The sequence below is a fragment of the Colletotrichum godetiae genome, assembly GCF_030913485.1.
Source record: "Colletotrichum godetiae strain CBS 193.32 chromosome Unknown BDP55scaffold_46, whole genome shotgun sequence".
In the NCBI taxonomy this organism is placed as follows: Eukaryota; Fungi; Ascomycota; class Sordariomycetes; order Glomerellales; family Glomerellaceae; genus Colletotrichum; species Colletotrichum godetiae.
The window spans coordinates 60,094-86,902 of NW_026851294.1; the positions used below are offsets into that span (position 1 = coordinate 60,094).

General features: G+C 53.5%; 8 protein-coding genes across 8 annotated transcripts; 4 read left to right on the forward strand and 4 right to left on the reverse strand.

Annotated features, from left to right (window-relative positions):
* The first annotated feature begins 291 nt into the window (after positions 1 to 291).
* On the forward strand, positions 292 to 1,406 carry BDP55DRAFT_675681 (dopa 4,5-dioxygenase). Its single transcript, XM_060575766.1, has 3 exons — positions 292 to 648; positions 717 to 799; positions 864 to 1,406. Exons 1-3 carry the CDS (start codon positions 467 to 469, stop codon positions 1,139 to 1,141), a joined length of 543 nt encoding a protein of 180 aa, XP_060425481.1. The 5' UTR covers positions 292 to 466; the 3' UTR covers positions 1,142 to 1,406.
* A 119-nt stretch (positions 1,407 to 1,525) lies between these two features.
* Positions 1,526 to 5,167, forward strand: BDP55DRAFT_675684 (Rad4 transglutaminase-like domain-containing protein). The gene is made up of 2 exons (XM_060575767.1): positions 1,526 to 2,738; positions 2,795 to 5,167. Exons 1-2 carry the CDS (start codon positions 1,935 to 1,937, stop codon positions 4,796 to 4,798), a joined length of 2,808 nt encoding a protein of 935 aa, XP_060425482.1. The 5' UTR covers positions 1,526 to 1,934; the 3' UTR covers positions 4,799 to 5,167.
* Positions 5,168 to 6,152: 985 nt separating this feature from the next.
* Positions 6,153 to 9,151, forward strand: BDP55DRAFT_560340 (uncharacterized protein; the record flags this gene model as incomplete). Its single annotated transcript, XM_060569984.1, has 4 exons — positions 6,153 to 7,231; positions 7,295 to 7,729; positions 7,793 to 8,361; positions 8,454 to 9,151. The coding sequence occupies 4 exons, from the start codon at positions 6,153 to 6,155 to the stop codon at positions 9,149 to 9,151; spliced, it is 2,781 nt and encodes a 926-aa protein (XP_060425483.1).
* A 3,834-nt stretch (positions 9,152 to 12,985) lies between these two features.
* On the reverse strand, positions 12,986 to 14,577 carry BDP55DRAFT_560255 (copper fist DNA binding domain-containing protein; the record flags this gene model as incomplete). The annotated part of the gene is made up of 3 exons (XM_060569975.1): positions 12,986 to 14,043; positions 14,135 to 14,293; positions 14,502 to 14,577. 3 exons carry the CDS (start codon positions 14,575 to 14,577, stop codon positions 12,986 to 12,988), a joined length of 1,293 nt encoding a protein of 430 aa, XP_060425484.1.
* A 1,031-nt stretch (positions 14,578 to 15,608) lies between these two features.
* BDP55DRAFT_635741 (uncharacterized protein) lies at positions 15,609 to 17,771 on the reverse strand (the record flags this gene model as incomplete). The annotated part of the gene is made up of 5 exons (XM_060572807.1): positions 15,609 to 15,899; positions 15,925 to 16,210; positions 16,274 to 16,749; positions 16,789 to 16,884; positions 17,406 to 17,771. The coding sequence occupies 5 exons, from the start codon at positions 17,769 to 17,771 to the stop codon at positions 15,609 to 15,611; spliced, it is 1,515 nt and encodes a 504-aa protein (XP_060425485.1).
* A 2,134-nt stretch (positions 17,772 to 19,905) lies between these two features.
* BDP55DRAFT_732168 (uncharacterized protein) lies at positions 19,906 to 20,891 on the forward strand (the record flags this gene model as incomplete). The annotated part of the gene is made up of 2 exons (XM_060579907.1): positions 19,906 to 20,429; positions 20,540 to 20,891. 2 exons carry the CDS (start codon positions 19,906 to 19,908, stop codon positions 20,889 to 20,891), a joined length of 876 nt encoding a protein of 291 aa, XP_060425486.1.
* Positions 20,892 to 21,422: 531 nt separating this feature from the next.
* BDP55DRAFT_696756 (Alg9-like mannosyltransferase) lies at positions 21,423 to 23,249 on the reverse strand (the record flags this gene model as incomplete). The annotated part of the gene is made up of 4 exons (XM_060577607.1): positions 21,423 to 22,350; positions 22,409 to 22,536; positions 22,599 to 22,984; positions 23,141 to 23,249. 4 exons carry the CDS (start codon positions 23,247 to 23,249, stop codon positions 21,423 to 21,425), a joined length of 1,551 nt encoding a protein of 516 aa, XP_060425487.1.
* Positions 23,250 to 25,184: 1,935 nt separating this feature from the next.
* BDP55DRAFT_635744 (uncharacterized protein) lies at positions 25,185 to 26,458 on the reverse strand (the record flags this gene model as incomplete). Its single annotated transcript, XM_060572808.1, has 4 exons — positions 25,185 to 25,345; positions 25,378 to 25,456; positions 25,520 to 26,230; positions 26,432 to 26,458. The coding sequence occupies 4 exons, from the start codon at positions 26,456 to 26,458 to the stop codon at positions 25,185 to 25,187; spliced, it is 978 nt and encodes a 325-aa protein (XP_060425488.1).
* Positions 26,459 to 26,809: the final 351 nt, after the last annotated feature.

The following is a 26,809-nucleotide window of genomic DNA, read 5'->3' on the forward strand; positions in this document are numbered from 1 at the left end:
TAAAACCTGATGCAAAGAAACGGAGGGGCGGCGTTATTGGGATACATGTATGGATACGGATATCGAGTATCAATGGAAGAATCATCGGATCTTGCCGTTGGTTGTAAGTCTACCTAGGTAGAATATGACTCTTGTACGCCGTAGCTCGGGAGAAGAGTGACCAAGCCGAATGGGGTCTCGGTATTTCCTGCGCGCGCGGTTGCTTAGAAGTGGGTGGATCTCGTCGCGTGCTGACCAACGGTGGCGTCCACGAAACAACGCAATGGACGCTCTGAGGATTACGAGGTGTTACTTGTCATATGGATATAAAGGTTAGATGAGAATACTGTTCCTCAAAATTTTGGGGTCTTTTGGCGTTATTAAGGCTTAGTCCATTGACTTATCGGTACTCATCAAATTCAATTCTAACCTAGACATCATTACCCGTTGAGACGCCTACATACCTTAATCAGGAGAGAAAGTTGCAATGGCCGCCACTACCCCGCTCTATGCCTATGTCTCCCCTCGCGAAGGATACGAAAATGCCCCCCCGCTGCCAATTGAGCTCAACGAGGATGGCAAGAGCTTCAGGAATCCACCACGAGAGGGGTTGAGTAAGACGTATGAGGAGTTCCCGGCTCCCCTAGACACCGGGCGCCAAGGTGGCTTGTAAGCGACCCAACATAGCAGCGTACCTTACTTCGCGCTTTGCTGCAAGGCTAACATATGCACGGCAGTGACGTCCACATTTACCATTTCCAAAGCAATCCAGAACAAGTGAAGCATGCTAAAGACCTTTGGGAGCGCATCCGGAGGGAATGTAAGTGTCTTCAACTAATCCGACTTGGGAGAAAGGTCTGGCTAATGCTTGGCTCATGGTTCAGTCCCAGAGTTGAGGATTTACCGATTCTGGGAACAACCCATCGGCCCCCATCCCGTGGCTATGTTTGAAGTCAATATCTTCACGCCAGCGCAGTTTGGTGCATTCATACCGTGGTTGACCATATACCGAGGCCCTCTTTCCGTGCTTATTCATCCCAACACCATCGAGGAAGGCGTTGACCATAATGCCACGGAGCTCCGCAACCACACACAAAGAGCTACGTGGATGGGCGAAAGGTTGCCTCTGGACACCAGCATTTTCTACCGCAGAAAAAACTGAGTAGTCGCGCAGAAGGATTAGGTCGCGTAGATTGGATTTCACGAGAATAAAGTCATTCAAGACCCCGCCTCTTCTTACGTATTACCTCGCGGAGTGGTGACGTATCTTCGGCACATTTGATGAGATAGAATGCCCTTGGTGAGACTCACTTGAGTAAATTACATTAGTATCTTCCGTACATTTTTACTTTTTACCTACTCGATGAGTACCGCAGACCACTTCTGCCTTGGTAAGGCATGTATAAGTTAAGCCCGAGGGAAGCTTTTCGGGCCTGGGCATGGGAGGTCCAGATAAGGCAGTATCTTAGGCATGGGCAGTGAGCACCAGTCCAAAGTCACGTGGCCGTGTGGCAGCATTGACTTCTCAGATACCTTACCTTTGTGTCCATGAAGTAGGTACATGACTGCCCGCTGTTGCTGCTGCTGCTGCCATGACGTCATGTCTTCTGGTTTGTCAGCGACGAGACATCCGATCCATCCTATTTTCTTGCATTCTTTGGTATTCCACTGTACATACGGAGCCCTCAACCCAATCACCCAGGTTGCCTTGACTGAAGGCGGGTACCTACGCAAGGTACCTACGGATATCTTCCCTCGCGTGCTTGCCTAAGAGTGAAGTGCCTACTCATGGAAGGCAAGGTGGGCGAGAATACATCTAATCACAGGTTATTCACTCCGGCGATTCTATAGCAGACAATTTCATCCACCTTGCGTCGCGTCCTCTTTCCCCCGTCTACCTGTGCGTCTATGGGTTTCTCAACCTAATACAAACATTCACTTCAACGAGTGCCACAATGGCGGGTCGGAAACGAACCAGAGCCACCCGGCCCAGGGCCGCAAAGTTCGACGTACCGGATGTCTATCAAGAAATGCTGTTGGAAGCTGCTGTTGATGCCGGTTCATCAGCATTCTTAGAGCCCCCTGCTAAAAGACTGAAGCGACCTGGGGAAGGGAAAGCAGAGACTGCATCTGTCAAGTCACAGGTGATGGAACCAGAAGGATCCGAAGAAGACGAAGAGGCGGACATTGAGTTTGAAGACGTGGTTTTGCCTCCGGCGACCGTCCAGACCATGTACAGGGATTCCGATGATGAAGAAGATGACCTTGACGATGACATCGAAGAAGAAGAAGTCGGGGATGAGGAGCCTATCGATTTCGACGAAGTTGATTTTGGAGCCTTGCAACATGGCTCAGGGAATCAAGAAGAACCGCAAAAACTGACTCTCAATCTCTCAAAGCATGCCAACATGACGACCAGCACAAGAAAAGGAGCCAACAAACGAAAGCCAATCACAAAGGAAGAAAAGCAGTCGCGCGTATCAATACATAGGACTCATCTGCTGTGTCTTCTGCTACACACTGCCCTCAGAAATCGTTGGTGCGATGATGAACAGGTTCACAAAACCCTGCGTCCTCTGCTCTCGAAAAAAACAACTGGCTACTTGACACCGAGCTCCAGTCTTCCCCAATTTGGACAGACTGAGTCTCTAAAGAATGGCCTTCAGCAAGCTGGTGCCGTATTCAGGTCCAAATTTCAAATAAACGAACGGGGCCTTCGTCGATCACTATGGGCAGAAGATCCTGGTCATCTCAACGACGTGAGTCTATCCCAAGGTATCGCATCCGAAGAAGTCTGCTAAACCTATTGCTCTAGTACCAGCCACCTAGCAACATGGATTCATGTTTAGACCGTTCGGACTTCAGAGTTGCAGCAAGGAAGCTGGCAGGGTCTCGAGACACCGGCGCTCAGTTGTACTGTGCTTTGCTGAGGTCCGTAGGAGTTCGCGCGCGGTTGGTCTGCTCACTGCAGCCGCTCTCTCTTGGGTCAGCCGGTCCAACTCTTCCAAGAGCCAGAGACGCAAAACATTTGAAGAAGTCTACCAAGGAGGAAAAAATAAGGTCTCAATTACTACAATATCAGCCGGGTGCCGAAGAATCTTCGTCTTCCGCCTCTGCCCTGACTTCACCACTCCGTCGACTAGGCCACCCGAACGCTGCAGCCTATCAGTTACCAACGACGTCAACTTCACCGACTCAAAGGCGACAGGTAGAGGCTCCCGTGAAGATTCGCGAATCGAGCTTTCCGGTGTACTGGGTGGAAGTGCTAGACGTAGGCCACCAGAAATGGCAGCCCGTAGACCCTTTGGTGACGAACTCCATGTGGAAACCCAAACAACTGGAACCCCCGGCAACCGACAAGGAGAACTCTCTCACATATGTCATTGCTTTCGATACTGATGGCACAGTCCGAGACGTCACTAGACGATATGCCAAGGCATACACGGCCAAGACACGTCGTCTGCGCATTGAGACAGTCGTTGAACGTGGTGACGGATGGTGGCGCAAGGCATTGAAGCCATTCAGCCGGCGTCGGCTGACCGATCTCGACCAAATCGAAGACAGCGAGCTGAATGCGATTGAAGCGCGCGAACCGATGCCGCGAAATGTGGCAGACTTTAAAGACCATCCGGTGTTTGCGTTGGAGAGGCACCTGAGGCGCAACGAAGTCCTCACGCCAGACGCGCATCCGGCAGGAACGGTAGCAGCAGGCAGCAGAGCTCCATTGCAAAAAGTGTATCGACGTAAGGACGTCCGAATTGCCCGAAGCAGGGACAAGTGGTACCGTATGGGTCGCGAAGTCAAGCCGATGGAGGTTCCGGTCAAGTTTCTACCACGAAGGTCCAACGCGAAACCAGGCGAGTACGCCGACGATGGCTATGGTGGAGACGAACGCAATGCCACAGGAACACCAGTTTTCACGCATGATCAGACAGATATTTACCGCGCACCGCCGGTCGTCAACGGGCGAGTTCCAAAGAACAAGTTTGGTAACATCGACATATATGTGGAAAGTATGGTACCCGAGGGAGGGGTCCACATCCTCGATGAGTTCGACACAGCTGCCAGAGCTGCCTACGTGCTCGGAATCGAATACGCGCCAGCTCTGTCAGGATTCCAGTTCAAAGGCAAACACGGAACTGCGGTGTTCAACGGCGTCGTGGTCGCAAAGGAGTACGAGGAAGCCGTACGCGCGGTGATGGTTGGGTTCAAGGACGTAGACGCGCAGGAAGAGCAAAGCAAGCGATCTCTGGTCGCCATACGCACTTGGAGGCGGTTTCTTGTGGCACTCCGGATCTTTGAGCGCGTGTGGGCAGGCGCCGAACCCGAGGAGCGGGCCGAGGAAGAAAGGAAGTTGACTGAATCTGTCCTGACCGATGTGGATAAGGGTTCAGAGGGGTACAACATAGAGGAGGGCGGAGGTTTCCTTATGGAAGACGGCGTCATGATGGATGACCCTGCGCAAACATCGACCAGTACAGGGCTCATGATCCAGGCTGAAGCAAGGGAGAGTACGATTGACTCTGGTTCTGAGAGAAGTATCGATTCTGCTGCCCCAAATGCACATATAGGCACGGGCGTCGCCGATTCTGAGGTAATGGCTGATAGGGGTGGTTTCCTTGTTGATGCCGAGGACGAGTTTAAGACCATCAGCGCAGTTGAGCAAGCTGTTGGGGCCGAAGGCGGGTCTGGGGCCAAGGGAAAGGATGATGGTCTAAGGACAGGAGAGGACGACGAAGTCGAGGATATGCTGAGCGACGTGACGGAGGAATATGATATGGAGGAAGATGAGGGAGGTGGAGGGTTTCTGGTGGATTAGGGATAGGATGAATGACCCGGGCGACTGAGATACCCTAAGAATAAAGCCGAACTTGAAATCCGATGCTACGATTGTTTCCTGCTGCGTGTATAATCAATTGGAGGCACATTGTAAAGATATTTGAGACACATTTGTGTTCACAAGCTACCTAAGCTACCTGTGTCTCTGTAGTTTGTGTGTGAATACCTACCTACCTTAGGTAACTCTTCTCCCATCCCGTGGAGCTTTGGAGAGACTCGAAACTCGGCGAGGTGGCCCCAGCTCCTTGGAGTCGCACGGACGGAACGAGGCAGCTACGTATTTTCAACGGTGGTGTACGAAGTAGGTAGGTACCTTCCCACACTTGCCGACCCGTCACCCCAGTGGTTTTCCCGGCATCTCTAGAAAAAAAAAAACTCTTCCAGTCAAGCACCTCGGGCCCATGCTCGACTCAAAGTATCCACTCTCCACGTCCCCGGTCCCGAACAAACCCTGACGAACCAGGAAAGCCCGCCCTGTGCTGACTGAGAATCCCCAAGGTCAAAACTCCAGCGCAACCCGGATCAATCAACGCCTTTCCAACCTCCATCGGCAGCCTGGTTCTTCCTATTCCGTCCACCAGATCGCCTGCTTAGCAGATCCATCACGACAGCCCGCGTCGGACTATCTTTTGAAGAGAGAGTAGAGGTCAGTCAACCCGAATGATTATTTTCCCTCAACCTCCACGCGCTTTACTGCCCGAGTGACCTGCTGCTGTTGCGGCGGCACTGCTGCGATGAATGAAAATCCTCGCAGAGGCCATCGTTGTCGTACCATTGCGATTGACGATGGCTGCAGAACTGCTCGCATCACAGCTGAATTCCGCGACTCGCGCCTACCTGGAGCTTGTCGCGCGAATGGATAGGAAAACTTTTTGAGGATGCAAGCTACGATTCCGATTTGTCGCGTCGCAACGGGGAAGAAGAGAGAAAATTTCACAAAAGCCGGGAGAGTACAGATACTAAACAAATAGTCTTTTCTACAGTCAATTGAAGTCCGCCTCGAGCTCGAGGACTCACCGCTTGGTCGTGCAACCCAATCGCGACGCGCTCTTGTGCATGCACGAATTCGCACTACACATTTCCATTGACGCGTCTCTCTGTTGCGAAAAGCCTGCGACTTCCTACATCTATCTCCCGCTTGCCGTCGAGCAACGAGTGCTGTCTTCATTTTTGACGCAATCCTCCCGTCGCTCATTCGCCATCTTTCCAGCTGATGCCCAGTCCTACACCCGGAAGCCCAGAGTAATCGACCCTACTGTGTCTCGTGCAGTAGTGTCGCGAAACGAAACCGATAGTGTTCGACTTCACACATTCTGCCATAGGCATCTGTCGCCATGACTTCGACGCAGGAAGGCGAGACGATAGAGGAAGAGAGATTGAAGGTGGAAGATCTCCAACAGAGCAAACTGGAAGACGACAGCAGAATGCATGAAGACGGCTTGCGAGAGGACCGACTGGCAGAGGACGACATCCAGGTAGACGGCATGAACGACGATCGCACACAAGAAGAGGCACTCCACGACGCAAGGATGGATGAACGACTGGAGCACGAGAGACTGGAACACGAGAGTTTGGAACACGAGAGTCTAGAACATGAGAGATTGGACGAGGAGCGCATTCCGACTTATCCTTCCCCTTTGCCAGAGGAGCGACTCCAGGAAGCCGATCGAATGCAAAACTATCCTTCACCTTCGGCCGAGGCTCAAGACAGCGGCCCTTACTATCACGCGGATACGCGGGACGATGAACACCAAGACCAGCAGCAGCCGCCGCCCACGCCACAGCAGCCGTCGTCACACTCCGCCAGTGTGGAGGAGTTGCAGTTGGCTGCCCAGCTTGGCCAGGATCTTGCAGCAGAGCCCCTGATGCACGTCACAGATCCTGGCATCAATGTCGAAGATCCAAGTCTTCGTAGCATCATGCCCAATCCTCATTCCCATTCTCATTCGGAGCAACCTCAACCCCAACAACAGCAGGCACAGGCACAGGCACAGGCCCCAACCCCGGCCCAGACACAAACACAGACGCAACCGCAGACGCAAGCTCAAACACAGGCTCAGCAGCACCAACACCAACACCAGCAGCAGCAACAGCACCCTCATCAGCCCCCTCCCCTCCCGCCTGCCTCTCGTTCTTACGTGCCCGAGGAAGCATTGCCCGAGTCCCTACAGCAGCACATGCCTATGTCCATGCCCATGGACCATCATCATCTTGCTCAGCCATACGCCCTTGGTGATAGTACCCCGCCTAGAAAACGGTCCAAGGTATCTCGCGCGTGTGACGAGTGCCGGAGAAAGAAGGTCAAATGTGATGCCCAGTCAGATGCTGGAGACAGCCCATGCTCCAACTGCAAGCGGTCTGGCATCCGCTGCATGTTCAGCCGTGTTCCTCAGAAGCGCGGCCCAAGCAAGGGGTAAGTTGATAATGGTGCATGCTTTTGTATCTACAACGTTCACAGACTGACAAAATTCTTTAGATACATCAAAGAACTTGCCGACAGGATCAACAGCATTGAGGGCAAGTTGGAGATCCAAAGTGAGTCATTGCCACCCGAGTCAATGGTAAACTGGACTTCTGCGGCAGCAATGCTTAACTCCCTGTCAGGCCCTGGTGAGGACACCAGCCGGAAACGACCATTCTCCAGCATCTCCAGTACCGACCTCTCTACCCCAGCGCCACAAAGACAGGTCGCCTGGGGCAGCGACCCTCGTCCGCTTCAGCCTATAACAACACCGTCTGATCGTTACCAGCCATCCCCCTTCGCCACCAATGGCTTGGCACCTCAGCCTATGGCTTTGCCTATCAAGAATGACATGCAGCCGCGGCCCCCCGTTGCATCAATGGATGGCCCTGTGGCCGACATGCCTGATATCGACCAGGCGCGGGATGTGGACGAAGAGGTTTTCAACGGGTGTGTGGTCAATTCCTATGAAATGTTTGACCTTCTTGAAAACGCGACTAATACAACTCTTAGCTACCTCACTATGATCCATCCTTACTTTCCATTCCTGCCGAGCAGCAGGGCGCTAATCCAAGAATATCTGGCCCAGTGCCCCGGTCTTCTGCGGGAAGCATTCGTAGAGGCTCTGTCGGGAACCATCCACTCATTCCCTTCTTTTCAGTCGGGCACCCCTGGAGACGTACGCCTTGCCCATACGCTCTTAGTAGAATGGGAGGCTAGCGATTCGACCTCTCGGACTGCTGTTGCCAACCTCGTTTTCCTTCAGACACTTCTCCTCATGATTATCGAGGCTGATATTCGACCACTGGGTTCCATCGGCGCACCCAAGGAATCCCTTTTGGGTAGGGCGGTAGCGAGCGCCAATACCCTGAAGCTGTACCAGGCCAAGGCAGATCTTTCCGAGGCTGAAGTTGGCCCAGATAACGAAAGCCAGCTTCGTGTCAGAATTTGGTGGTCGTTGGTTTTGCTCGATCGATGGAATGCTGTGGGTGCTGCAGTGCCTTCACTGATCCGAGATGAAAGCGTGGTTCTGGCACCTGGTCTAAAGGCAGTCATTGGCGAAGTGCCGTACCTGCTGATCCGTAAGTTCTTCCCTCTTTTCTTTCCCTCTTCAATATAGAAAAGAACTTCTGTGTCGGTGAGTGAGAGCATTGCAGGGTGCTGACTGTAGCAGGTGCATCTAAGTTCCTCAGTCGTGCATCATCCATGATTACCAACTTCCAAGAGCCCCTCAACTCAACCTTTGCGGACCGTATGGTGGGTTCTTTCATGGATGCGTGGGTAGAAGACTTCCGCGAGGATCTGCCTGCCCATATCGAGCCCGACACTTATCCTGTTGTCCATCTGGTCTATTGGCACTGCCGCCTACTGGCGTATCTACTCAACCCATCTGCCAAGTCGACCGACGTCTTGTGGCCCAGTCAAGAGTTGATCAACCTCCTGATTGGCCATTCACAGCTCATCACGCCCTTGCACCATCACTTTACAGTCCTTGCAGTGCTAACGCTAGTCGAGTTGGCAAAGGTGGACAAGACAAAAGAGGAGGCCACGAGGCTTCTTGGTGAATTCCGAGATTCTTCACTTCCCGCTTCCGTCTTTGATGGACTGGTTCGGGACAAGATTGCCGATCACCTTCGTCCATCTACCAACACTGCCGCAGCTCCACCTCCGTCGGCCATGGAGGCAGCTGCGAGCCAAGGTCTGCAGCATCTGGCGGATTTGGCAACTCTTTCATCAGCGGCCGTGGAAAAGACGGAGGAGGCACCCGCCTACCGCACTGCGCCCGGCTACGAAGATATGGGCTTCGACCCTCGGCCATTACTGCTTGTCGGCTATCTCAATGTTGTCCGCGCAACTCAACAAGCAGCCTAGGAACCTTCTCACCTTGCGCAGATCGAACAACAACAGCAGCTGGCGCAGCGAATAACGGATTGTCAGCAGCCACAGGAGGCGAGGGATGCTGCAGAGCCACTTCATGTACTGCATCATCGACATCATGGAAAGGAAGAAATGCAGGTGCAGGGGTACCCACTGCTGCTGGAGCATCAGGTTCCAGAGCAGTGTGGTAACAAACAGGAATACTTCTGCAATCCGGAGAACACGGACCATGCGGAACACACAGAAGCGACTGGCAAAAAGTACTACTGGTACTATTGAAGATGTTGATAGCAACACCTCGATGGGAGAGTGTAGCCATGTAGGAAGGATGCTCAAGGTAGTCATTGCACAGAAGGTCGATATGAATCCGTCAGGTGGTTTACCTGCAAGGTTTTATCAACCGGGGAAACATATAGATGCTTGCGACACTGCGTGGGTGGCTCGGAATTGGCTTGTAATAATAAGAAGTGTAATGTACAATTAGTTCTCTCTATAAGCCACGTCCCTATATGCCCAAGCCTATTCTCACGTTAATGTCCGTCGTGGTCGATGGCTCAATACCATGACGCCATAAATATATCCACCGGATGCTCTCGTTTGGGAATCCCCAAATCATTTCCCTTGCTCGCCCTTGTTATCACCGAAGCGCTGCGCCTGGGGGAGGGGGTCCTGAGAACTTGGTCGTTGACTCGAGGTAGAAGGCGGTGAAGAATTTGACCCGAGAGTAAGGTAAGCTGCTAGGGAACCCCCCCTCCCCAAACGCTCTTCAATCTTCAAGTGGCACATGGGAAAACCTGCTAGTTGGCGCACCGCGCGCCTGCTGGACCCATGCAGGAAGAACCATGTGATGGATGCCGTCAGAGTAAATTGATTGACAACGTATCGAAACCGGGGTCCAACTTCGATGGGGAAAGCCGTGATGAGACAGTGCCGCGAGTTTCTGGCAGCAAGTATCACCGTATCCTATTCCTGAATCCTGTCCCACCACCCACTCACCCGCCCTCCGGGACTTCTCTCACTGCCGAGTTTGCCGTTCCATGACTTAATCTCAGTCACTGGCACGTTAGCCGCGACTCAAGGCCAAGGAACACACACACACTCGCATCGCACACGGCATCTACTCAAGTTTCGGGGTAGGTCGTCTATCCGTACATCGATTCGTTGCAGTCCCGACTCTCGAGCACCGGAGATGATCTACTGCCACGGGGGAATTGTACAGCCCCCCCGTGTCGACGACCCCCCTCTTGGCTCTTGCCCCCCCTTCCCATTCCCTCGTCCAAGACGCCGAGAGCCGCGCCGGTGTTGACAGCAGGTGATGACACACTCCACATAGTCGCGCACACACACCCACACTCTCTCGCTCTTTCTCTCTGGCTCGGAAGTGGCGCCTCCACCAACCCAGCCACCGTTGCCGGCCCAGATAAACCGTTTCGGCGAGCATAGCATGCTAAGAATTACTTGGGGCACTTATTCTGGCATCCCGTACTCCGTACTTTGTCGTCAGCCTTCGCTCCTACCAGGTGTGCGTATCCCTGGAGTCCACAGTCCACAACTTCTTACAACCCTTCAGTGGGGTTCAGGTCTGCCCGTGCTCTGGAGCTTGGACACCGAAGGCCTGATGGATCATGGGACTGGATGATTATAAGTCACCACTTCACAAGGTTCTCACGGAGCTCGGGTGGGTTCATCAATCGCCGTTGCATCCTTCTTCGATTCCCGTAACGCCAGTATCAGTGGAGCCCCTCTCACTCGAGGTCGCGCCTCCCCGAGAAAAGAGAAGGAGAGGTCCGAGGAGGAGAATTACCTATTACCTATTACCTATTAACACAAACGGTGGGCAGTGGGAACACTGGGCTCACTTGGCACTCTCCATGGCATGCAGCAAAGGGGGGAACTTCCCTGGATGGAGATTGGACAGGACCTGGGCTACGATTTCCGGGCCACAGCGTCACATTCGGTGACCACCGTCAAACCGTTAAACCAATCACCCCATGCACCAGGTGGGAAAAACACCCATTGAGGCGGCCACGGCGGGCTCACGCAGCGCGCAGAGTCGCAGAGAGTCGCAGAGAGTCACAGACACATGTTTTGACATGGTGGAAAACGCCGATGGTGAGGCGGTGCCAGCCAGCCAGCCAGCCAGCCTGGATGGATAATATGCAGGAACAGGAAATGAGGGTCTCCCCCAAGAGAGCCCTGAAAGCCCTAACGTACACCCGTACATGTAGTTCGTGAAGGGACGACCTGCAGGCTGCAGATGTCTGCCCGCGCCTATTGCCGTCCTTTTGTTCAGCTGCTTGCCTTTCTTGCAGTGACTTTGGCTCATGTAAACACTCGAGTACCTACCTAGGCAGGTCATAGTACTGCGCAAGGTAGTATCTATTAGTAGCAACGAACAAATGGCCGGTAGGCCACCGCAAGCATCAGCAGCAGCAAACGATGGTGAGGCAGCGGCACGGTACTCTGTCTCTTTCTCTCTCTCTCTCTCCACTTCGTAGGATTACTCTCCCATCTGTATTAACACGGATACAGCACAGAGCCCTCGCCTAAACAACAATAACCCAGCCTCCAGGCTGCCCCCTCCCCCAAGGCCGCATAACTCAATCGCTATTGCAAGGCCCTTTTATCTGATTGATGTGGGCCCCCGTCATCGAAGCTACGAAGCTTTGATCTTATTAGGTCGTTTGGGCCCTTGGGGCCTATGTGCCCCTCTCTCATCTCATTGCGCATTCGTCATCCACCATCGGTGTCACTTTTGTTTTCGGTTCGTGCACCGTTTTGACGGGGGCACTATGGTGTCCTATAACTAGGCTGTGTTATTGACTTGCCTTGACAATTAATGATGAAGGGGAAACTGCAAAAAATTGCCTGCCACAAGTAAAATGGAAAAGAGCAGCCAGTGAGGCATTAGGTCTTTGGTTGAATGGGGTGAAGAAGCGCATAGTAGAGCAATTCACAAAGAGATTGTTTCTTGAATCGCCAATGAAGAGACGAGTTCAACCTTTTTATCCACTATCACGGACTTGCGAATCTCGATCAGCGACTCCCATACTCACTCACCCTCGCTTTTGAGCCATTCCCACTCCTATCCATGACCTGCCAGCTAGTCGACAGGGAAGGGGAAACCACTTGCAGCCCGTATGAAGGGGAAAGAAGAGCAATTGGACGCAAAGACTCTGGACACGCGCAGAAAAAGCCACTGTCTGTTACTGTGTGGAAACCATACTGCGTACATGCGCCTTCGCGACCGCTTGGATATAGATATTGTTTCGATTGCCTCGCGCCTCAACAAGGAATTTATACCGCTCGAACGTCTATATACAGCTTGTCCATGTGCAGTGAGGGAAAACGATATGTCGTAAAGGTATGCCGATTGCACACCGAAGTCCGGTTTCCAAGGCCTACATACATAATTCGTTGTCGTCTTTAACCAAACCATACCCAACAGCCTCACCCAGATGCTACCCATTTGCCTTTGCGCCACGTCCAGTTGATGATAGTAATGATAATGAGATGCTGTCACTCTTTTTTGAGCCGCCCGCCCCGTCTTTTTTCTTTTTCAAGCCCCATGGTCAAGCCTAACGTCAAACATAAGAAAGAAACGGGCTCTAATGCTGTCCGAATAAAGTTTAAACAAAATTGAAGAAAAAAACAAGAGATCTACGCCAACTCCAGGTATGGAAATCGTAGCGGGCATCTATCCAGCCGTCCACCACAAAATCTCGTCCCGCCCATGCTCGCATTCCTTGCGCCTGTGCTTGCCGTCTAAAGTCGATGGACTGGATATCATGGCGTGCAAGCGTCGAAACTGTCATCATATCAAAACGCCTAAGGCATTGTCCAGGGTTCCGGCTGAAACGCAGGCAGACCGTCTGGCGATTCTTGGTATGTGGCGATGCCGTCGTTGAACTGCTGACCCCAGAACGCTGGGTCATCGTCAAAAGTGAGGGAACCGCCAGCAATCGGGCCGCCGTCATCAAATGAAGAAGGAGCCGCCATATACTTGTTGTTCGATGATTTGGCGAAGCTATCGTAGTCAATCGTGCTAAGGTCTGCGCTGGTAGCAAGGAAACTTGCTGGGTGGATGAAGCTGTTGCTTCCGGTGCCAAAGCCGTCGTAGTCACTGTCGCCAGCGATGAAGTTGTCCTCTACTTCAGAGACCTCTCCAGATGTCGAAGTAGTCGCGGCGAGGGTGGGAGCGGGCTCGGAGCCCGTACCAAAGTCGAATATGCCATTGAAGCTCTGAGCGCCAGCCTGGCTGTAACTTGAGGGAGCAAACTTATCCGTCCTGTCAGTGAGATCGATGTGGCTCCAATCCACGGACGCAGCGCTCAGCCCAGCACTAAAGATAGGCGCATCATGATCCGACGACATTCCCGATCCGCCAAACAGGTCAAAAGAGGCGTTGGGTACGTATGTTGGGTACTCAATGCCAGAAAGATCAAGGGGCGGAAGCTGGTTGTTGAGTTGCTGGAAACTGGATGAACCTCTCATGAGTGGAGAGGCAGCTTCAGACTTGACAAGTCTCTGTTGCAGAGGTGCGACACGGCCTGATACGGGATCCTTGAGAGGGATGTCGCTGATGCGCTCCGGAGAGTGACTGCCCAAGCTGCTGGTGCTGTGCAAGGAATTGACACGGTTGAGTTGATAAGGCCCGCACTTCTGAGAAGCCTTGTTGAGCTTGTGAGCTGGTTTGTGGTGGCCATGCTCATCAAAGGTCAACATGCCATCAGAATGGACCGTGTTCGCACGCCGCCTGCGGACGGGCGGCTTCGGTCGAGGAGGGAGAGCTTCCTTGTCTGAGTCGGATTCGGGGACGGTGTCGAGGGCTGGTTCTTTCTTGTGGCTACAAGTGCAGCGACCACCGTGGTTGCAGCAACAAGTCTCTGCGCATGGGGAACATGAGTGTTAGATGGGTAATGTTCTCATCATAAGGCTAGCGATTGTGCGTTCTTCAAAAACACAGAGCAGACTCACCCCGATGGCCGTCGGCTAAAGGTTGCAGGTGAGCGCATTTGCTCGTCTTCTCGCCACAATCGCACTTGATGTGAGCAGAGCGAGACTTGCGCATGGAGCGACAATGTTGACATTGGGAGACGGGGCGTCCCTTCTTGTTAATATGTTGAAGGGGACGATCTGCAGCAAGACAGACGGTTAGCTGCACATGTTTGCTAGGAAGTCGATGCTCGGTGGCGTAGGTAATTGGAGAAGGGAGCCCCCAAAGTGAATAGGTAGTAGCTTGGGGTATGTTGTGGTTATGCCCATGGTATGGCTAACTGAACTGCAACTGCATGGGTGCAATTGAAATGAAAAGAGAGTTGCAAAGAAAGGCCCAAGAACTTACCAGAGTGTTGGCAATTGCTAACACGGTGACCCCGAACGCAAGCCTCGCAGGCGTACTTCTCCCCGTCGATAATCATGTCAGGCGAAGCAAAACAACTAGCAAAATGGGAAAGGAATGGTAGGGAGGAAAAAAGCGATTCTAAGTTCCCCCGCCACGAGAGTTTGGGAAGGAGAGAGATCGAAGACAATCGGCGGTCGGCAGGCGTCGAAAGAAACGGTCGAGTCGAGGACGAGGATATGGTAGGTCGGGTCGGCCTGGAAAGTGGGATTTTCTTGCCCTGGAGCGTGGAGCGTGGAGCGGGAGCTCTTCGGTCTCGTCACAGAATGTTTGGCGTGGGCTTGAAGGGGGGGGGGGGGGGGGGGCCGTGTTAGTCCAGTGCCCCCTGGTTGGGTTGGATGCCGTGGGTGCGATGGCTAAAAGCTGGGCCGGCCGGTAGCGGAAGCTGGAGGTTTCTGGGTGTCTGTCCGTACTTTACGTCTGTTACCCGACGGCTGTACGGCTGGTGGTGGTCTGGAGTCTTTGGACGGCGAGGTAGGTACTGCTGGTGGTGGTGGTGGTGGTGGTGGTGGGAACTTGGCCAAGGGTTTGTGCTGTCCGTCCGGGAGGGTGACGGAACCTCTTGTGTGTCTTCTTTTCTTGTGAAGAAGAGGGGAGACTCGAGAGACTAGAGTGACAGCGACTGCCAAGCACAACAAAGTGTGGACTGTGGAGGTCTATGAATAGGACATTGGATATCCGTGGCGTGGGGTATACGGATAGCTGCTAAAAGATTTTCATAAAAATCAGAAAGGAAAAAAAAAGAGATGAGGAACCTAAGACGGACGAGGGCAGGTCGCAGGGTCGGCCAAGCTTCGAGGTACGAAGGTACTTTGGACCAATTGATCGATGTCAACGTTCGGAACAAGTGGGTAACTCTGCACAGTAGTGTCGAAGTGGTGGGTGTTGAGTGGAGAATTTTTGATCGCCTTTCCAATCTTGTGTCTGGGCTTGCTCGAGTTGTTCAAGCCTCAACCAAGTTAATAACGCACACGAGGTAGAATACCTACAACTGAGATTCTGTTCTCAGCAGTCGGGAAGCCCAGGAAGATTCGACAACGGACGGCAAAATTAAGCAGTATACGGTTGCTCGGCAAGCCTTGGGGTAGACGAGCTCCTGGTGTCGTAGACAAATGAGGTAAACTGTAGCTGAGCGTCCCTGGCCAGAGTGTCGTTGCCAGTGAGGGTCGCAAGAGGGTCGCAAGAGGGCCTGAACCTGGGGCGCAAGGGCTGAGCATGTGCGACAAACAGGATGTGGTCGGTGTGTGGCGGACCGTGGTCCTCGACAAAGACCGTGCAGTCACCAGTGCAGCGATTGCCGGTATTGGCGCCTTCCCAGCTCTTCTCTCGCCTTGTCGCCTGCTAGTGTAGTGGACGAAGTACCTACGTAGTAGTGTCCTGGTTTTTGGGGTTGCAGGGAGGCGGGACGAAATCGAGACTGTGATTCGGAGACGCGGGGGGGTAAGCCAGCCGACCAGTCGTAGTCGTTGAGGCCCTGGAGGGTGTGAAGATCGGAGGGGTTGGAAGCGAAGCGCAGCGCAGCAGAGTGGGGGTTCGAAGTTCCCTTCCACCCTTCTTCCACCCTTCTTTGCTGGCACGATGGCAGTCTGCAGCGGAACGGCGTCAAAGTCTGCACGTCTTCGCTGACAGGTATCTGTATTCCGTAGCCTGGGCTGCAGTATGTGTCAGGCACGGCCGGAGAGACTATGACCGAACGAAGGTACTCCGTAACTGACCTTGGCAGTGGGATTCCAACAAGACTCCCGAGAGGCAAGGGGAAAAGGTCGAAACTGTCTTTGTATCCGTAGGCCCTATTACTCCGTATGTACTCCTTACTGCGTAGGGACAGGGTGTACGGAGTACGGAGTAGAGAGCTGCAATAAAACGGAGGCACTGCCACCTCAACGGGGAGCTGGATCAAGCGGTGCTCTCTTGGCGGCTGGCCTTGGAGATGACGGCGGTTGGTCGGTGGTGCGGCCCTTCGCTTCGGTGGGTGAAGCCCGAAGTGGATGAGTTCAGACTTGCAGAGGTCGGGAGTCTGGTCGGCTTGAGGCGGGCGGAATCGGGATTCAGCCTTCAAGGCAGTGAACGGGTTACGGGTGTGCGGGACTCGTCGTCGGAGCTTCCTTATGTAACCTAAGGTATGCGAGGTGGCTGAAATGCTGAAGGCCCTTGGGAACGGGGGATTTGGAACGGTAAGGTAGCCTGGAGGCTAAGAAAAGGTGGACTCTGTGTGTTCAAGTGTTGGTACCTTGACGAGCTGGTTGTGATTGGCGGGAAGCATGCGTTGACTCGGTCGCCAACTAGGAAAGGTCGCAAAGCATTCGTACGGATAATCTGTCCAGGACTCCAGATTCCGGTCAGGCAGAGTCGAAGGACCAGACAGACGTAGCAGAGGCAGTTATGCCTTCTGTTATCTTGAAGGCAAAATTTTCAGAGTCCAGATCGACTTTGCGCTGGCGGGACGGAAGACGCAGCAACGATTGCCCGAGTGTAAGTGGCCTGGCAACTTCGTGCTGGTGACTCTGCACTTGCTGCCCGTGTCAGTGGTAAGCAGAGCGCAAGCTGTGTCCTGCCTTGGTAGTCAAGGTGGAGAGCAATGCGTCGCCTGACGGGCTGGGGGAGTAGGAGGCACAATGAAGTTCTCCAAAGATTGTAGAGTAGAGAAGGAACCGTGGGACAGGTGGCAAGGTGAAGTGGCAGGCGCCGGGGCGGACGCAGGATGCCATTTTAATGTTTAAGGGTGCCGCATCCAAGAATCGGAGGTGAGACTGAGAAAATGATGCATGGCAGGGCGAGAGGCGCCGCGGCTACTCCGTGCCATGGGCCACACTGGCACCTGCCTTGGTGTGAGTACTCCGTACCTACCTTGAGGTAACTGGCAAAGACGGCGGCGGCAGCAGCTGCTGCTGCCTTTGCCTTTACCTGACCCTGTGCCTCTTGTCTACCTGTGCCTCGTCCCCTACTTCCTCTTTCGTCCTCTTGTGCTTCTTCTTGTGCTTCTAGCGCTTCTTGGTCTCTTTCTCGCCGCTGCTGATCCTGTTCCCTATACTCTAGATTGAGTGCGCAGGTGTGTGGTGTGGTATGACTACGCGCCTGCCGCTTCAGAAGATAGGTACGGAGTACACTACGGTGCGGGACTGGCCGGACCCAAGGAGAAAATGGCACGGGAGGGGCATGGCAAGACGGAAGAGATGGCCATGACAACCGGCGATGGCCATGACCCGGCGCCATATCTGTATCCGTACCAAGAGGTGTCAAAGAGGTGTCATGTAGTGGTGGTGAACGGGATAAATAGGAATGGTGGCATGCAGGTGCTCGAAAGGGTACAGGCCTGAGGCAGGTGGTCCTCCTCTTCACGTTCCCCAGACCTTTCCCCTCTTCAAATCCTTGAGATGGGATGCTGACTTGCAACGTACGGCAGTATCCTTACAGGGGATCGTTCACGGTTCGCCAAGGCAACCGCATCGCATTCGCCCGGACTGGAAATGTGGAAGTATGGTCACTGTGGTGGTGGTGGTGTGCAAGGGGAATTGTCCGGAGAAGCTCTGGTCAGAATGGGCAGTCTGGTCCCATAATACTCAGGGTGAACCCAGCCAATGAAAGCATTGGAATCTTGGCATAGCAGATGAGGGATTTACCTGTCCGCACTCTGAACACTTACCTCTGAGTAACTGCGGATACAAGAGAACAATCAATAGATCAATCTTCACGATTATCTACAACACGAACTCCGTACAACTGGCCTGATCGAGAGCTCCAACTGCCTGGCTCGCTCCCAAGAAGAAACACCGTTGGCTAATACTTGAGAGTGTTGACGGTGTCTTTTCCCTTACATACACACCTAGTTCTCGCGCAGACGTTTTCTGTGATATGATTTAGACCGGCTTTCTCTTCGAGAACCATTTCACATATAATGCAATAGTTCTCAACCATTTCCCTACCATTAAGAATGACGTTTACGCTGTCACTGGCCGCTGATCCTCCCGCAAATGAGATGCGGAGCACCGGAGAATCGATATATCAAAATTTGACGTCGTCTTTCTGTGGTAAGATAGGGCATCTCATCGATAGAAAGGCGTCTTCTCGAACCTCAAAAGGACCGCCAGGCCCCCTTCTTCCTCACGGCAGGTCCCCGCGTTGGTAGCCCCCTCCCTGTTCCTGACTCTCTCTCCCTCCCTCCCCACGCGCGCCTTCCCGGAGTCGTTTAGAGTTGGTGGCTGACGAACGGGGCTGAAAAAGGGGAGGCCCGTGGGCGGGAAACGCCTTGTGAGGTAAAAGGTAATGAGTATCAGACCGTAGCGGCAGGCAACAGCAAATGAGCACGAAGAGGGAAAAAAAAAGGTAAGGAGACTGCGAGAAGTTTAGAACTAACAAGCGCGAAAATCCCACGCGCGCTGACATGATCCGGTTGACTCGCTTGGTCAGTTACCTGTCCCTCCAGCTCGGCAATGGGCTATACACGCGACGCGAGACTCGCCGAGGGAAGTGACAACCTTCAGCAGAAGTATGCAAGTCTGAGGTAGGATTCAGGATCAGCCCTTGATTCTGGTCCAAGAATCAAGCAATGCGGCGTGTATCGAGGTATCCGTAGATCATACCCCGTCTTCATCGATCACACATCCCACGGCCTGCATGGGAACCCACCCTTCTTCAGCCCGTATACTATTACTCCGTAAGCCTTAAGGAGGACCGGCAAGCAGGCCAGCCAAATTATTTCCTGAGCTATCCAATCCTGGGACCTGAATAAGGCACAAACCTCCCGGGGCTGAGAGGAAACAGAACCGCGCCAAACTCATCGTATTAAACTATAAGCTTGCCCCGGACAGGGGGGTGTTCAGTCCGCCAGTGGGATAGGCACATAGGTAACCCGTTTTTTGCTTTTTTTGGTCTTGCTTACAGTGCTTGCCTCGACCTGGGTTATTCGTATGCCGGCAGTCCTTCCCATTTTCCTTGACGCTTCTCCCCTTTCGCTTGTCCTGCTCACTTGCATCCCCATTTTCTTCCTTCCTTCCTACCTACATACCCTGGCTCAGACACTTGGCTGGACTCGGTCGTCTCCTCCGCAAATAAAAGGGGTTCTAACCTATTCGCATCGTACGGATATCTCTTGGCGATACACTTACAAGCTGCGGGGGGGATTGTCTCAAATATTCATTCACTTTGGTCCGAAAGACTTCCTTTCCGCTGGGAATCAGGCAGACATATTGCCAAGAGCGAGGGAATCTCATTCAAACAGGGAGGCGCAGCAAATCGGAGGAGCAAAGAGAAGACGGAGAGTCGGACACAGAAAAACCATTAAAGTCTCTTCAGGGGAGGAAACGCCATGGAGGGCCCGAGGCCAAGGGCATCCGAGAAGTTTCTCAAAATGACGGCGCCAACAAACACAACAACATCCACGACGAAACCACCACAGCAGCAACAGGTCTACGAATCTGGCCTCGAAGTAGTTGAACCAAACGCCTGGAATCGCAACGATATCCATCTCCCAGAAGTCTCACCTTACAATCACTCGGAAGCCAAGACCACAACTTTCCCCGAGGTCGCAGACGACCCGTTATCGTGGCATCACTACCACAAGCAGAACCCCAACCTTGAGGTCTCGTCCTCGCCCTCCATCACTTCCGCGGCGCCGCATTACTATGCCGCTGCGGGCCAGCAGCATCCCCCCGGGTATCACCAGCCGCCGCCCGGATCGCCGGGGTACGGATCCGGATCTCTCGACGGAGATGGGTCCGGTAAAGGGAAGGCCAAGATGTGTGGGATACGCAGGAAGGTGTGCTACATCGTCATGGGCGTCGCCATAGTCCTCATCGTGGCAGCCATCGCCGTCGGCCTCGGAGTAGGCTTGGCGATGAAGAAGAGCGATTCGGGCAACAAGTCTTCGTCAGGGTACGTTTCTCTTGCTCACACATCACTTTCATCTCACGTTCTCCTGCCTTTCGTCCATCTCCTCAGATGATCACGTACCCGAAGTCTCATTGAACTAACAACCCAAGCAGCAACTCAACAACAACCCCAGCAACATCAACCAAAAACGCAACAATCATCTGCCCTGCGGCAGACAACGCAACCTACTCCTCCCCCGACGCCCCAAAACGCACCTTCCGCATGATCTGCGGCCACGACTTCAACTCGGCCGACGGAGCCACCGACCTGACGTCCGAGAACGCCACTACCATGGCCGCCTGTATCGACCTCTGCGCGTCAAAGGGCGATGACTGCGTCGGCGCGGGTTGGGGCGATTACTACGGCAACCACGTCTGCTGGATGAAGAGTAAACTGGGCACGATGAACGTCTCGGGGAACTGGTACTTCGTCGTGGACGTCAATAAGACGAGCGTGGCGGCGTAAGGCTCAGGAAGGGGTCACTTGTCGTCTTCGCCGTATTCGTCTCCGTCTCCGTCTCCGTCCAGGTGTAACTTGGAGCCATGAGAGTATCGGTACAGTACAATCGTACATACCTCACGCAGCAGGAACACGCAATAGGAAACACGATTTGGATTATTGTGGGTGGTCATCGGCATAGTTCTGGATAAATGCCGGCGGCACGGGAAAGTCTGCGAAGCGCTCATTTATGCGCTGTAGGTTTCTGTTCGCAGATGACGGGATGATATCGGAACTCGGGGAAGGGTCTCTTACGATTGTAACAGGTCCTAGGGAATCTCTCGCGAAACAAAAGGACTCGTGAACATGATTGAAAATTGGCGCCATCGGTTCGGCGCTCGAGATATTTCAGGGGGCTAGTCGCTACAGGGATTAACTTACACACCAAGGAGGACACACAGTCACGATACCATTTGCTTTTAGAAATCGGATACTTTTCAAATCATCAAAACGTTCAAGTCTTTTCATTCGTTGCTTTTGGAATCTACTTCATAGCCCTCACTTGCAGCTCTTCGTCACACGCCAGGCAACGAGCCCACGTCTGCCAATCACCCTTGTCAGGGTATTCCAGATGCCGTCGTCCCCAAAGTCGAGGTCGTCTAGGTTCAAGTGCTGTCTGTAGCGCCACACCTCGCGAAACCTCAGGCCTTTCAGTCCCTTGTTGGGAAGATAGGGGTCGATCCACGTTGCTGATGCTGGTGCGATCAGGTAGGTTCCGTTCTTCTCCTTCAAATACTCCGAGTTGCGCCGGTCTGCTGGCGTGTCGCAGGTCGCGAGCTTTGTCAGCTCTTCGAGGAGCGTGTCGCCCTTCATACCCATCACGTCGCGCGTCGTGAGCACCTCATTCTTGCCGTTAAGAAGCCAAATGGGTGGCGTATAAGTCTTCCACCAGACGGCCTGCGTCGCGTCTGGCTGCTTGCTCAAAAACACCTGGCCCGGCACGATACCGCCTTGGTGATAGACACCCATGAGAATGCCAAATATCAAATTGAAGCCAAGCCACACCCCGATCCACACGCGGAGGACAGTCCGATTCTTTGGGACATGAACTGATGAGAGGATGAGCGGGACGGTGGGTAGGAGGAACCGAGCTTCCTGGTGCTGGAATATAGATAGCACGAAGACACCCGAGATGGCCGAGTAGAGTCGTAACGAGATGTACGGCTGAGTGAAGAGCAGCATCGCAGCTGGGCCGATCAGCATGGGGATGTTCACCAGCAGGTGCTGGTACCAGGGGTGCAGCCCATGCTGCGCAAGGTTGTCTGTGTCGATGTTGTACATTAGGTTGTTTAGTGGCGTGATGACCGGCCGTGAGATGAGGTCTGCCCACTTGATGGGCTCAGGGAGGTAAAATGCCGTATCCAGGGTGATGGCGACCAAGGTAGTCGTGAGAGCTGCCAATACCGTCACGGCGAAGGACATGGGTCTGGTGGATTGTTAGTGGGCGGCGGTCCCCTGATGTCAAGATGCCTGGGCAGTCCTACCTATTGAGGAAATGGGGTATCAAGCGAAGTCCCGGAATCAACAAAAACGCCGGGAAAGTAATCCTATTAAACAACCCAAAGACGGCCACTATGCCGAGAATCGTAGAAGCAAGAAGCGATGATTGTTGCTGTCACAAGCGTTAGCATTTACGTTGTGGTATCCACAAAATCGTGCCAAGGGGGTCCTTACTGGGCTCTCGACAATGCGCTGGATTAAGACCAAGCACCATGCAACCACCAAGCACTCCACCGAGTTGGAGAATGTATGCGTCTGGTACGTCCATGTGACATAGGACGAGGCGACCAGAAGCACAGCAACGCGACGGTGTCGTGGAGAGCTAATGAGCTCGTGGATGGCCCAATCCTCGAGCACGAAGCTGGTGACGAACATGAGAACGCGGAGTGTCCAAAAGACTGCGATGGGGGGGATCTCGCCATCCTTGCCGTTACCGATCCACAGCCATCTCAGCAACATCATGGGCAGGCCGTAGACGGGCCATAAGGGGAAGACGCTTCGTATCGGGTGCTCGTTTGTGAATTCCCAAGTGTGCCGTACCGGGTAACTAAAAATTTGGCCTGCGCCACACCGTTAGCTCAGGTCCTGCTGAGCGAGAAGGAGCGCCAAACGTAATCCGAGCTCCGTTGGAGGAAGCTCCATGGCGCAAAACAGAGAGCTGCGCACGCTCTACCCAGGCAACGGGATGCAGCAGCTGCAAAACAAGCCAAACGTACCTGCGATAACCTCTGGGCCCTGGAAATTCTCGTCGGGGTGCAGGTAGCTGGGCGACAGGGCGAACCACAGTCTGACCAGCACCAGGAACAGGTATGCTCTCCGCCACATGACTCTAGGTGCTCTCGATTATGATCGGGTGGTAGTTTTTGCTGCGCGTAGCTCGGGCATCGGTTCGTGATCGAAGGCTGAAAGTAGCCAGGTGTCGAGTATTAGGCGGAGCAAGGTCGGCGAGAGGTTTGTTGCGAAAAGGAGGGTATGTCGCAAGGTCGCATCATCAGGAGGAGAAGCGCATGTAAAGGAGCCAGGTATGCGATGGTTTGCCAGGCGCAGCAGAGGCCAAGGAGGTCGAGGTGGGGGTTAAGGTGAAGGCTCGAAATAGGTAGGATGGAGCAAGAGTAGCAAAGAAGGGAAAATATTATTATTTGCAAGGTGAGGCCCGGTGAGAGAGGTGGGAGAGAAGCAAAGGGAAAAGAAAAGAGATGCGCAGGTCGAGGTGCGACTAAGGCAAGGCAAGGCCAGGTAAATAAGTCCAAGGTCAGGTAAGGTAGGGTGACGGTCAGGATATTTTTTGCGTGGACTCGGGTCGAGAAAGTGACTGAGTGTCGCTGCCGGGCTCTGTCAGCCCGCACGGCAGCTCTTTTGGACCTTGGAGGGGACTTTCCAGGGTTAGTGTAGAGTACGGCGAACGGAGAACGAGTGCCTGCCTACCTTGCTCTTACAACCTTGAAGCTATGGAAATTGGAACCTGGTCGGTACGTGTATTTTGTAGGCACAGTAAAGTGGTGTAAGCTCCAGTTCCCGAGCAATAGGCCCAGAACTATCCATATGAGGGTGTATCCGCAATCTCTGAGACTACTTTAGCGGGCACATGGCCCCTGTTCTTGCTTCTGTTTGGTGCTTGGGCACTTGTTGTTTGATTTTTTGCCTTTGCCAGTTCCCACCAGAGGAGAGCCAGGTCACAAGTGAGATGAGCTCAGGGTGTGACTGTGAAGTGAGGTCTGCTGAGAACCTGAGAGACGGGAGAGGACTCGAGGAGGAGGAGGAGGAGGAGGAAGAAGAGGGACGGAGAGAAGGGAAGGAGGGACGGGAGGTGTCAAGGTTGGAAGCTCCAATCATGGCAGAGTCTAAGGACCGGGGAGGTAAGGCGGGTGGGCGATTGTCATTTCCTCCCAGGTTGTTGGCAGTTGCAACTCTTGTGTTTATTCTTTCCTCCCTCTCCCATCTGTTAATTTGTACCTTGCGGTCCACGGAGTGTTCGTTCCTTCCCACCTAACTTACCCGGTGTAAGGTTGGTATCCGTACGAATAACAAGGCACATGGGTGCCTTCCTGCCACGCCTGACGGTACGTAGGTAGAATATCAGTAAGTAATGCTTATTCCCCGGCACGCCGCACACCTCAGATACGAGAATCGCCAATCCGGTGCAGCTTTCCCGTCCCACGATGAAGCGAAGCGTGACGCACGAGTCCGCGATGTGTTAGTTCGGTACTGGCAGGTGGCAGAAAAGAAAACCGAACCTTTTGGCTCCCGTCAACTTTTTGGAGAGTGTGCCTCCTGAGAACCCGCCAGTCTGCTGCAACGGGCCCCTGTTCCCTGCCAGGCTCTTCTTGCTAGGGCCCTTCGGTTGGGAGCGCTAACTCCCAAAATGGCCAAGGCCAACTGCCACCGGCGAGCACCTGGGAAAATCTGGGACGGTGCATGCCACTGGCATCGTTGCCCATAGGGCCATCGGTGCGTTTGTTGTGAGCGAGGTGGCCCCATTCAAAGCTTCTTTTCCACCCTCAAATTCTTTCGGCCTCTTCGTCCACTCCAAACGCTCGCCAGGGGACAGCACCCTTTTCCGTGACAGCCAACCAGATAACGCCGACTCTGTCAGCAGGTTTCTCGAACCACGTCTATCCGTCATGTCTTGCTGTCATTATGCATCATTTCCCATCTGTCCAGCATGGGAGCTGCCTGTCAACAACCTGTCAACGTTTGCGAGTTGGTGTACTTGTCTCCAACATGTCTCTGGAGTCGCACCAAAGATAGCCATGCCGGGCTTCAACGCTCTGTTCGTCTGGTGAGAAAGCCGATATCGATATCAGACGAACGTAACGATGCCAATCCCGGGACGCCATCTGTGCATCCGCGGTCGTAGTCGCGTTCGCGCCTTGGACCGTCGACGGAAGCTTCGGGATCGCGGGCCCCATCAACATCCGGCGCTATGGATTGCGAATCATTAAATTTCACGGACGCAGGCGCGCCGCCCACTCCCACTGGCGCGTCTCCATGAAACCGGCCCAGTCATCATTGATGCATTCCACATTTTTGCCCTATTCCGAGAAATTGGTATCTCACTGACTCCGAACCTCAGCTCAACGAGCAATTCAGCTTACAGAGTATTCTGTATCATCCGTAAGGAGTACACATGCTCTGTAGACTGTACGCCGATTAGCAAGGAGACCAGGAATGCGAGACCAGCTGCCGCCATCTTCAGTGTCTTGCGCCACGAGATTGGCGTTACCCTGCTCGCGTCGCGGGGGCTCAGATCCGTGGAGAAGACAGGCTCCGTAAAGTGCTTGCAGCTCGCTTTCGCCATCGGCCCTGTCTCGTCGTGTCCACATCCTGGGCAGCTCCAGATTCCTTTCGGACATTTCCTTCGGTACGAGAGCTTGGTACGAGAGCTTATCCACGATATTTCTCGTATAAGTCGATGCCATCTTGCTCACGCGTAAGTAGTGACGGCAAATGCAGCCGCTCGCTTCACGAACCGAGACAGAGAAAACACGATCTGATGGGTAGGCACCAGATGTCATGAGCAAGCGTCGACCCTGAAGCGGGCCAGAGTCAAAGCCATCCACCGAAGCATGTTGTGCACGATGGAATCGTTGCCCAGGAGGAGGCGGTGCTCCGTCGCCGCAGATACGGCGCACTAAAAGTAGACACTGACAGTACCTTACCGACCCTCTCCGCCGCCCCGGTTCTGCTTTGCCGGTCTCCTCGGCCTCTAGCTTAGCGGCGACGAGATTCTTATCCGAGTGTAGCGGCATTAATCGTCTGTCCGGCTCCGAGAATTGGCCTGCCGCCTGCAGAGAGATGTCAAGCAACTACAATCCGTTGTAGAGAAGTATCACGTCGGATTGTACCAAAGTCCGAATACTATGCTCTTTGGTCTTTTTGCTCGGTACTTTGAGGGCCACATATTCGAATTGTACTGTTTCTTACCTTCTCTGAGTGTGGCAGAGTGGGAGAGAAGGACGATACTTGGCCGAATCTAAGGTACCTGAGCTTCCCTCATCACGAGTCACCCTCAGCAGATATCGCCTCAGGGTCATGGGATGGATGGTATATAGATCTAGCAGGCCCCATTTTTTTCGGACAATCTGTAGCAATCTGCTACTCTGTATCACCTCATGTTGTGGTTCGCTTCCCAAGTTTGCCTCTTTCGACCAGCAATGATGTCCAGAATCTAGCTTGGCTTAAAATCTCGACTTGAGCTTCGTCTACATACATTGGCTGTACAGGGAAGACACTGACTAGGGGCAAAAGCCCGATGAACAAAGATATCTTACTACTTTGGTTGAAGCAGCTGACAGACTTTGCCCCCTCAAGGAGGTCATGTTTTTCTCTATCACAGGTGCCTGGGAGTCGATGCGAATGTGCCTGTTGGAATCGGGCACAGGCTG

Bases quoted from the DNA above. Each gene is read 5' to 3' on its own strand.
- BDP55DRAFT_675681 (XM_060575766.1), top strand. From the start codon at position 467: ATGGCCGCCACTACCCCGCTCTATGCCTATGTCTCCCCTCGCGAAGGA. The intron at 649-716 runs GTAAGCGACCCA...TATGCACGGCAG, and splicing joins ACCGGGCGCCAAGGTGGCTT to TGACGTCCACATTTACCATT. The intron at 800-863 runs GTAAGTGTCTTC...CTCATGGTTCAG, and splicing joins GGAGCGCATCCGGAGGGAAT to TCCCAGAGTTGAGGATTTAC.
- BDP55DRAFT_675684 (XM_060575767.1), top strand. From the start codon at position 1,935: ATGGCGGGTCGGAAACGAACCAGAGCCACCCGGCCCAGGGCCGCAAAG. The intron at 2,739-2,794 runs GTGAGTCTATCC...CTATTGCTCTAG, and splicing joins ATCCTGGTCATCTCAACGAC to TACCAGCCACCTAGCAACAT.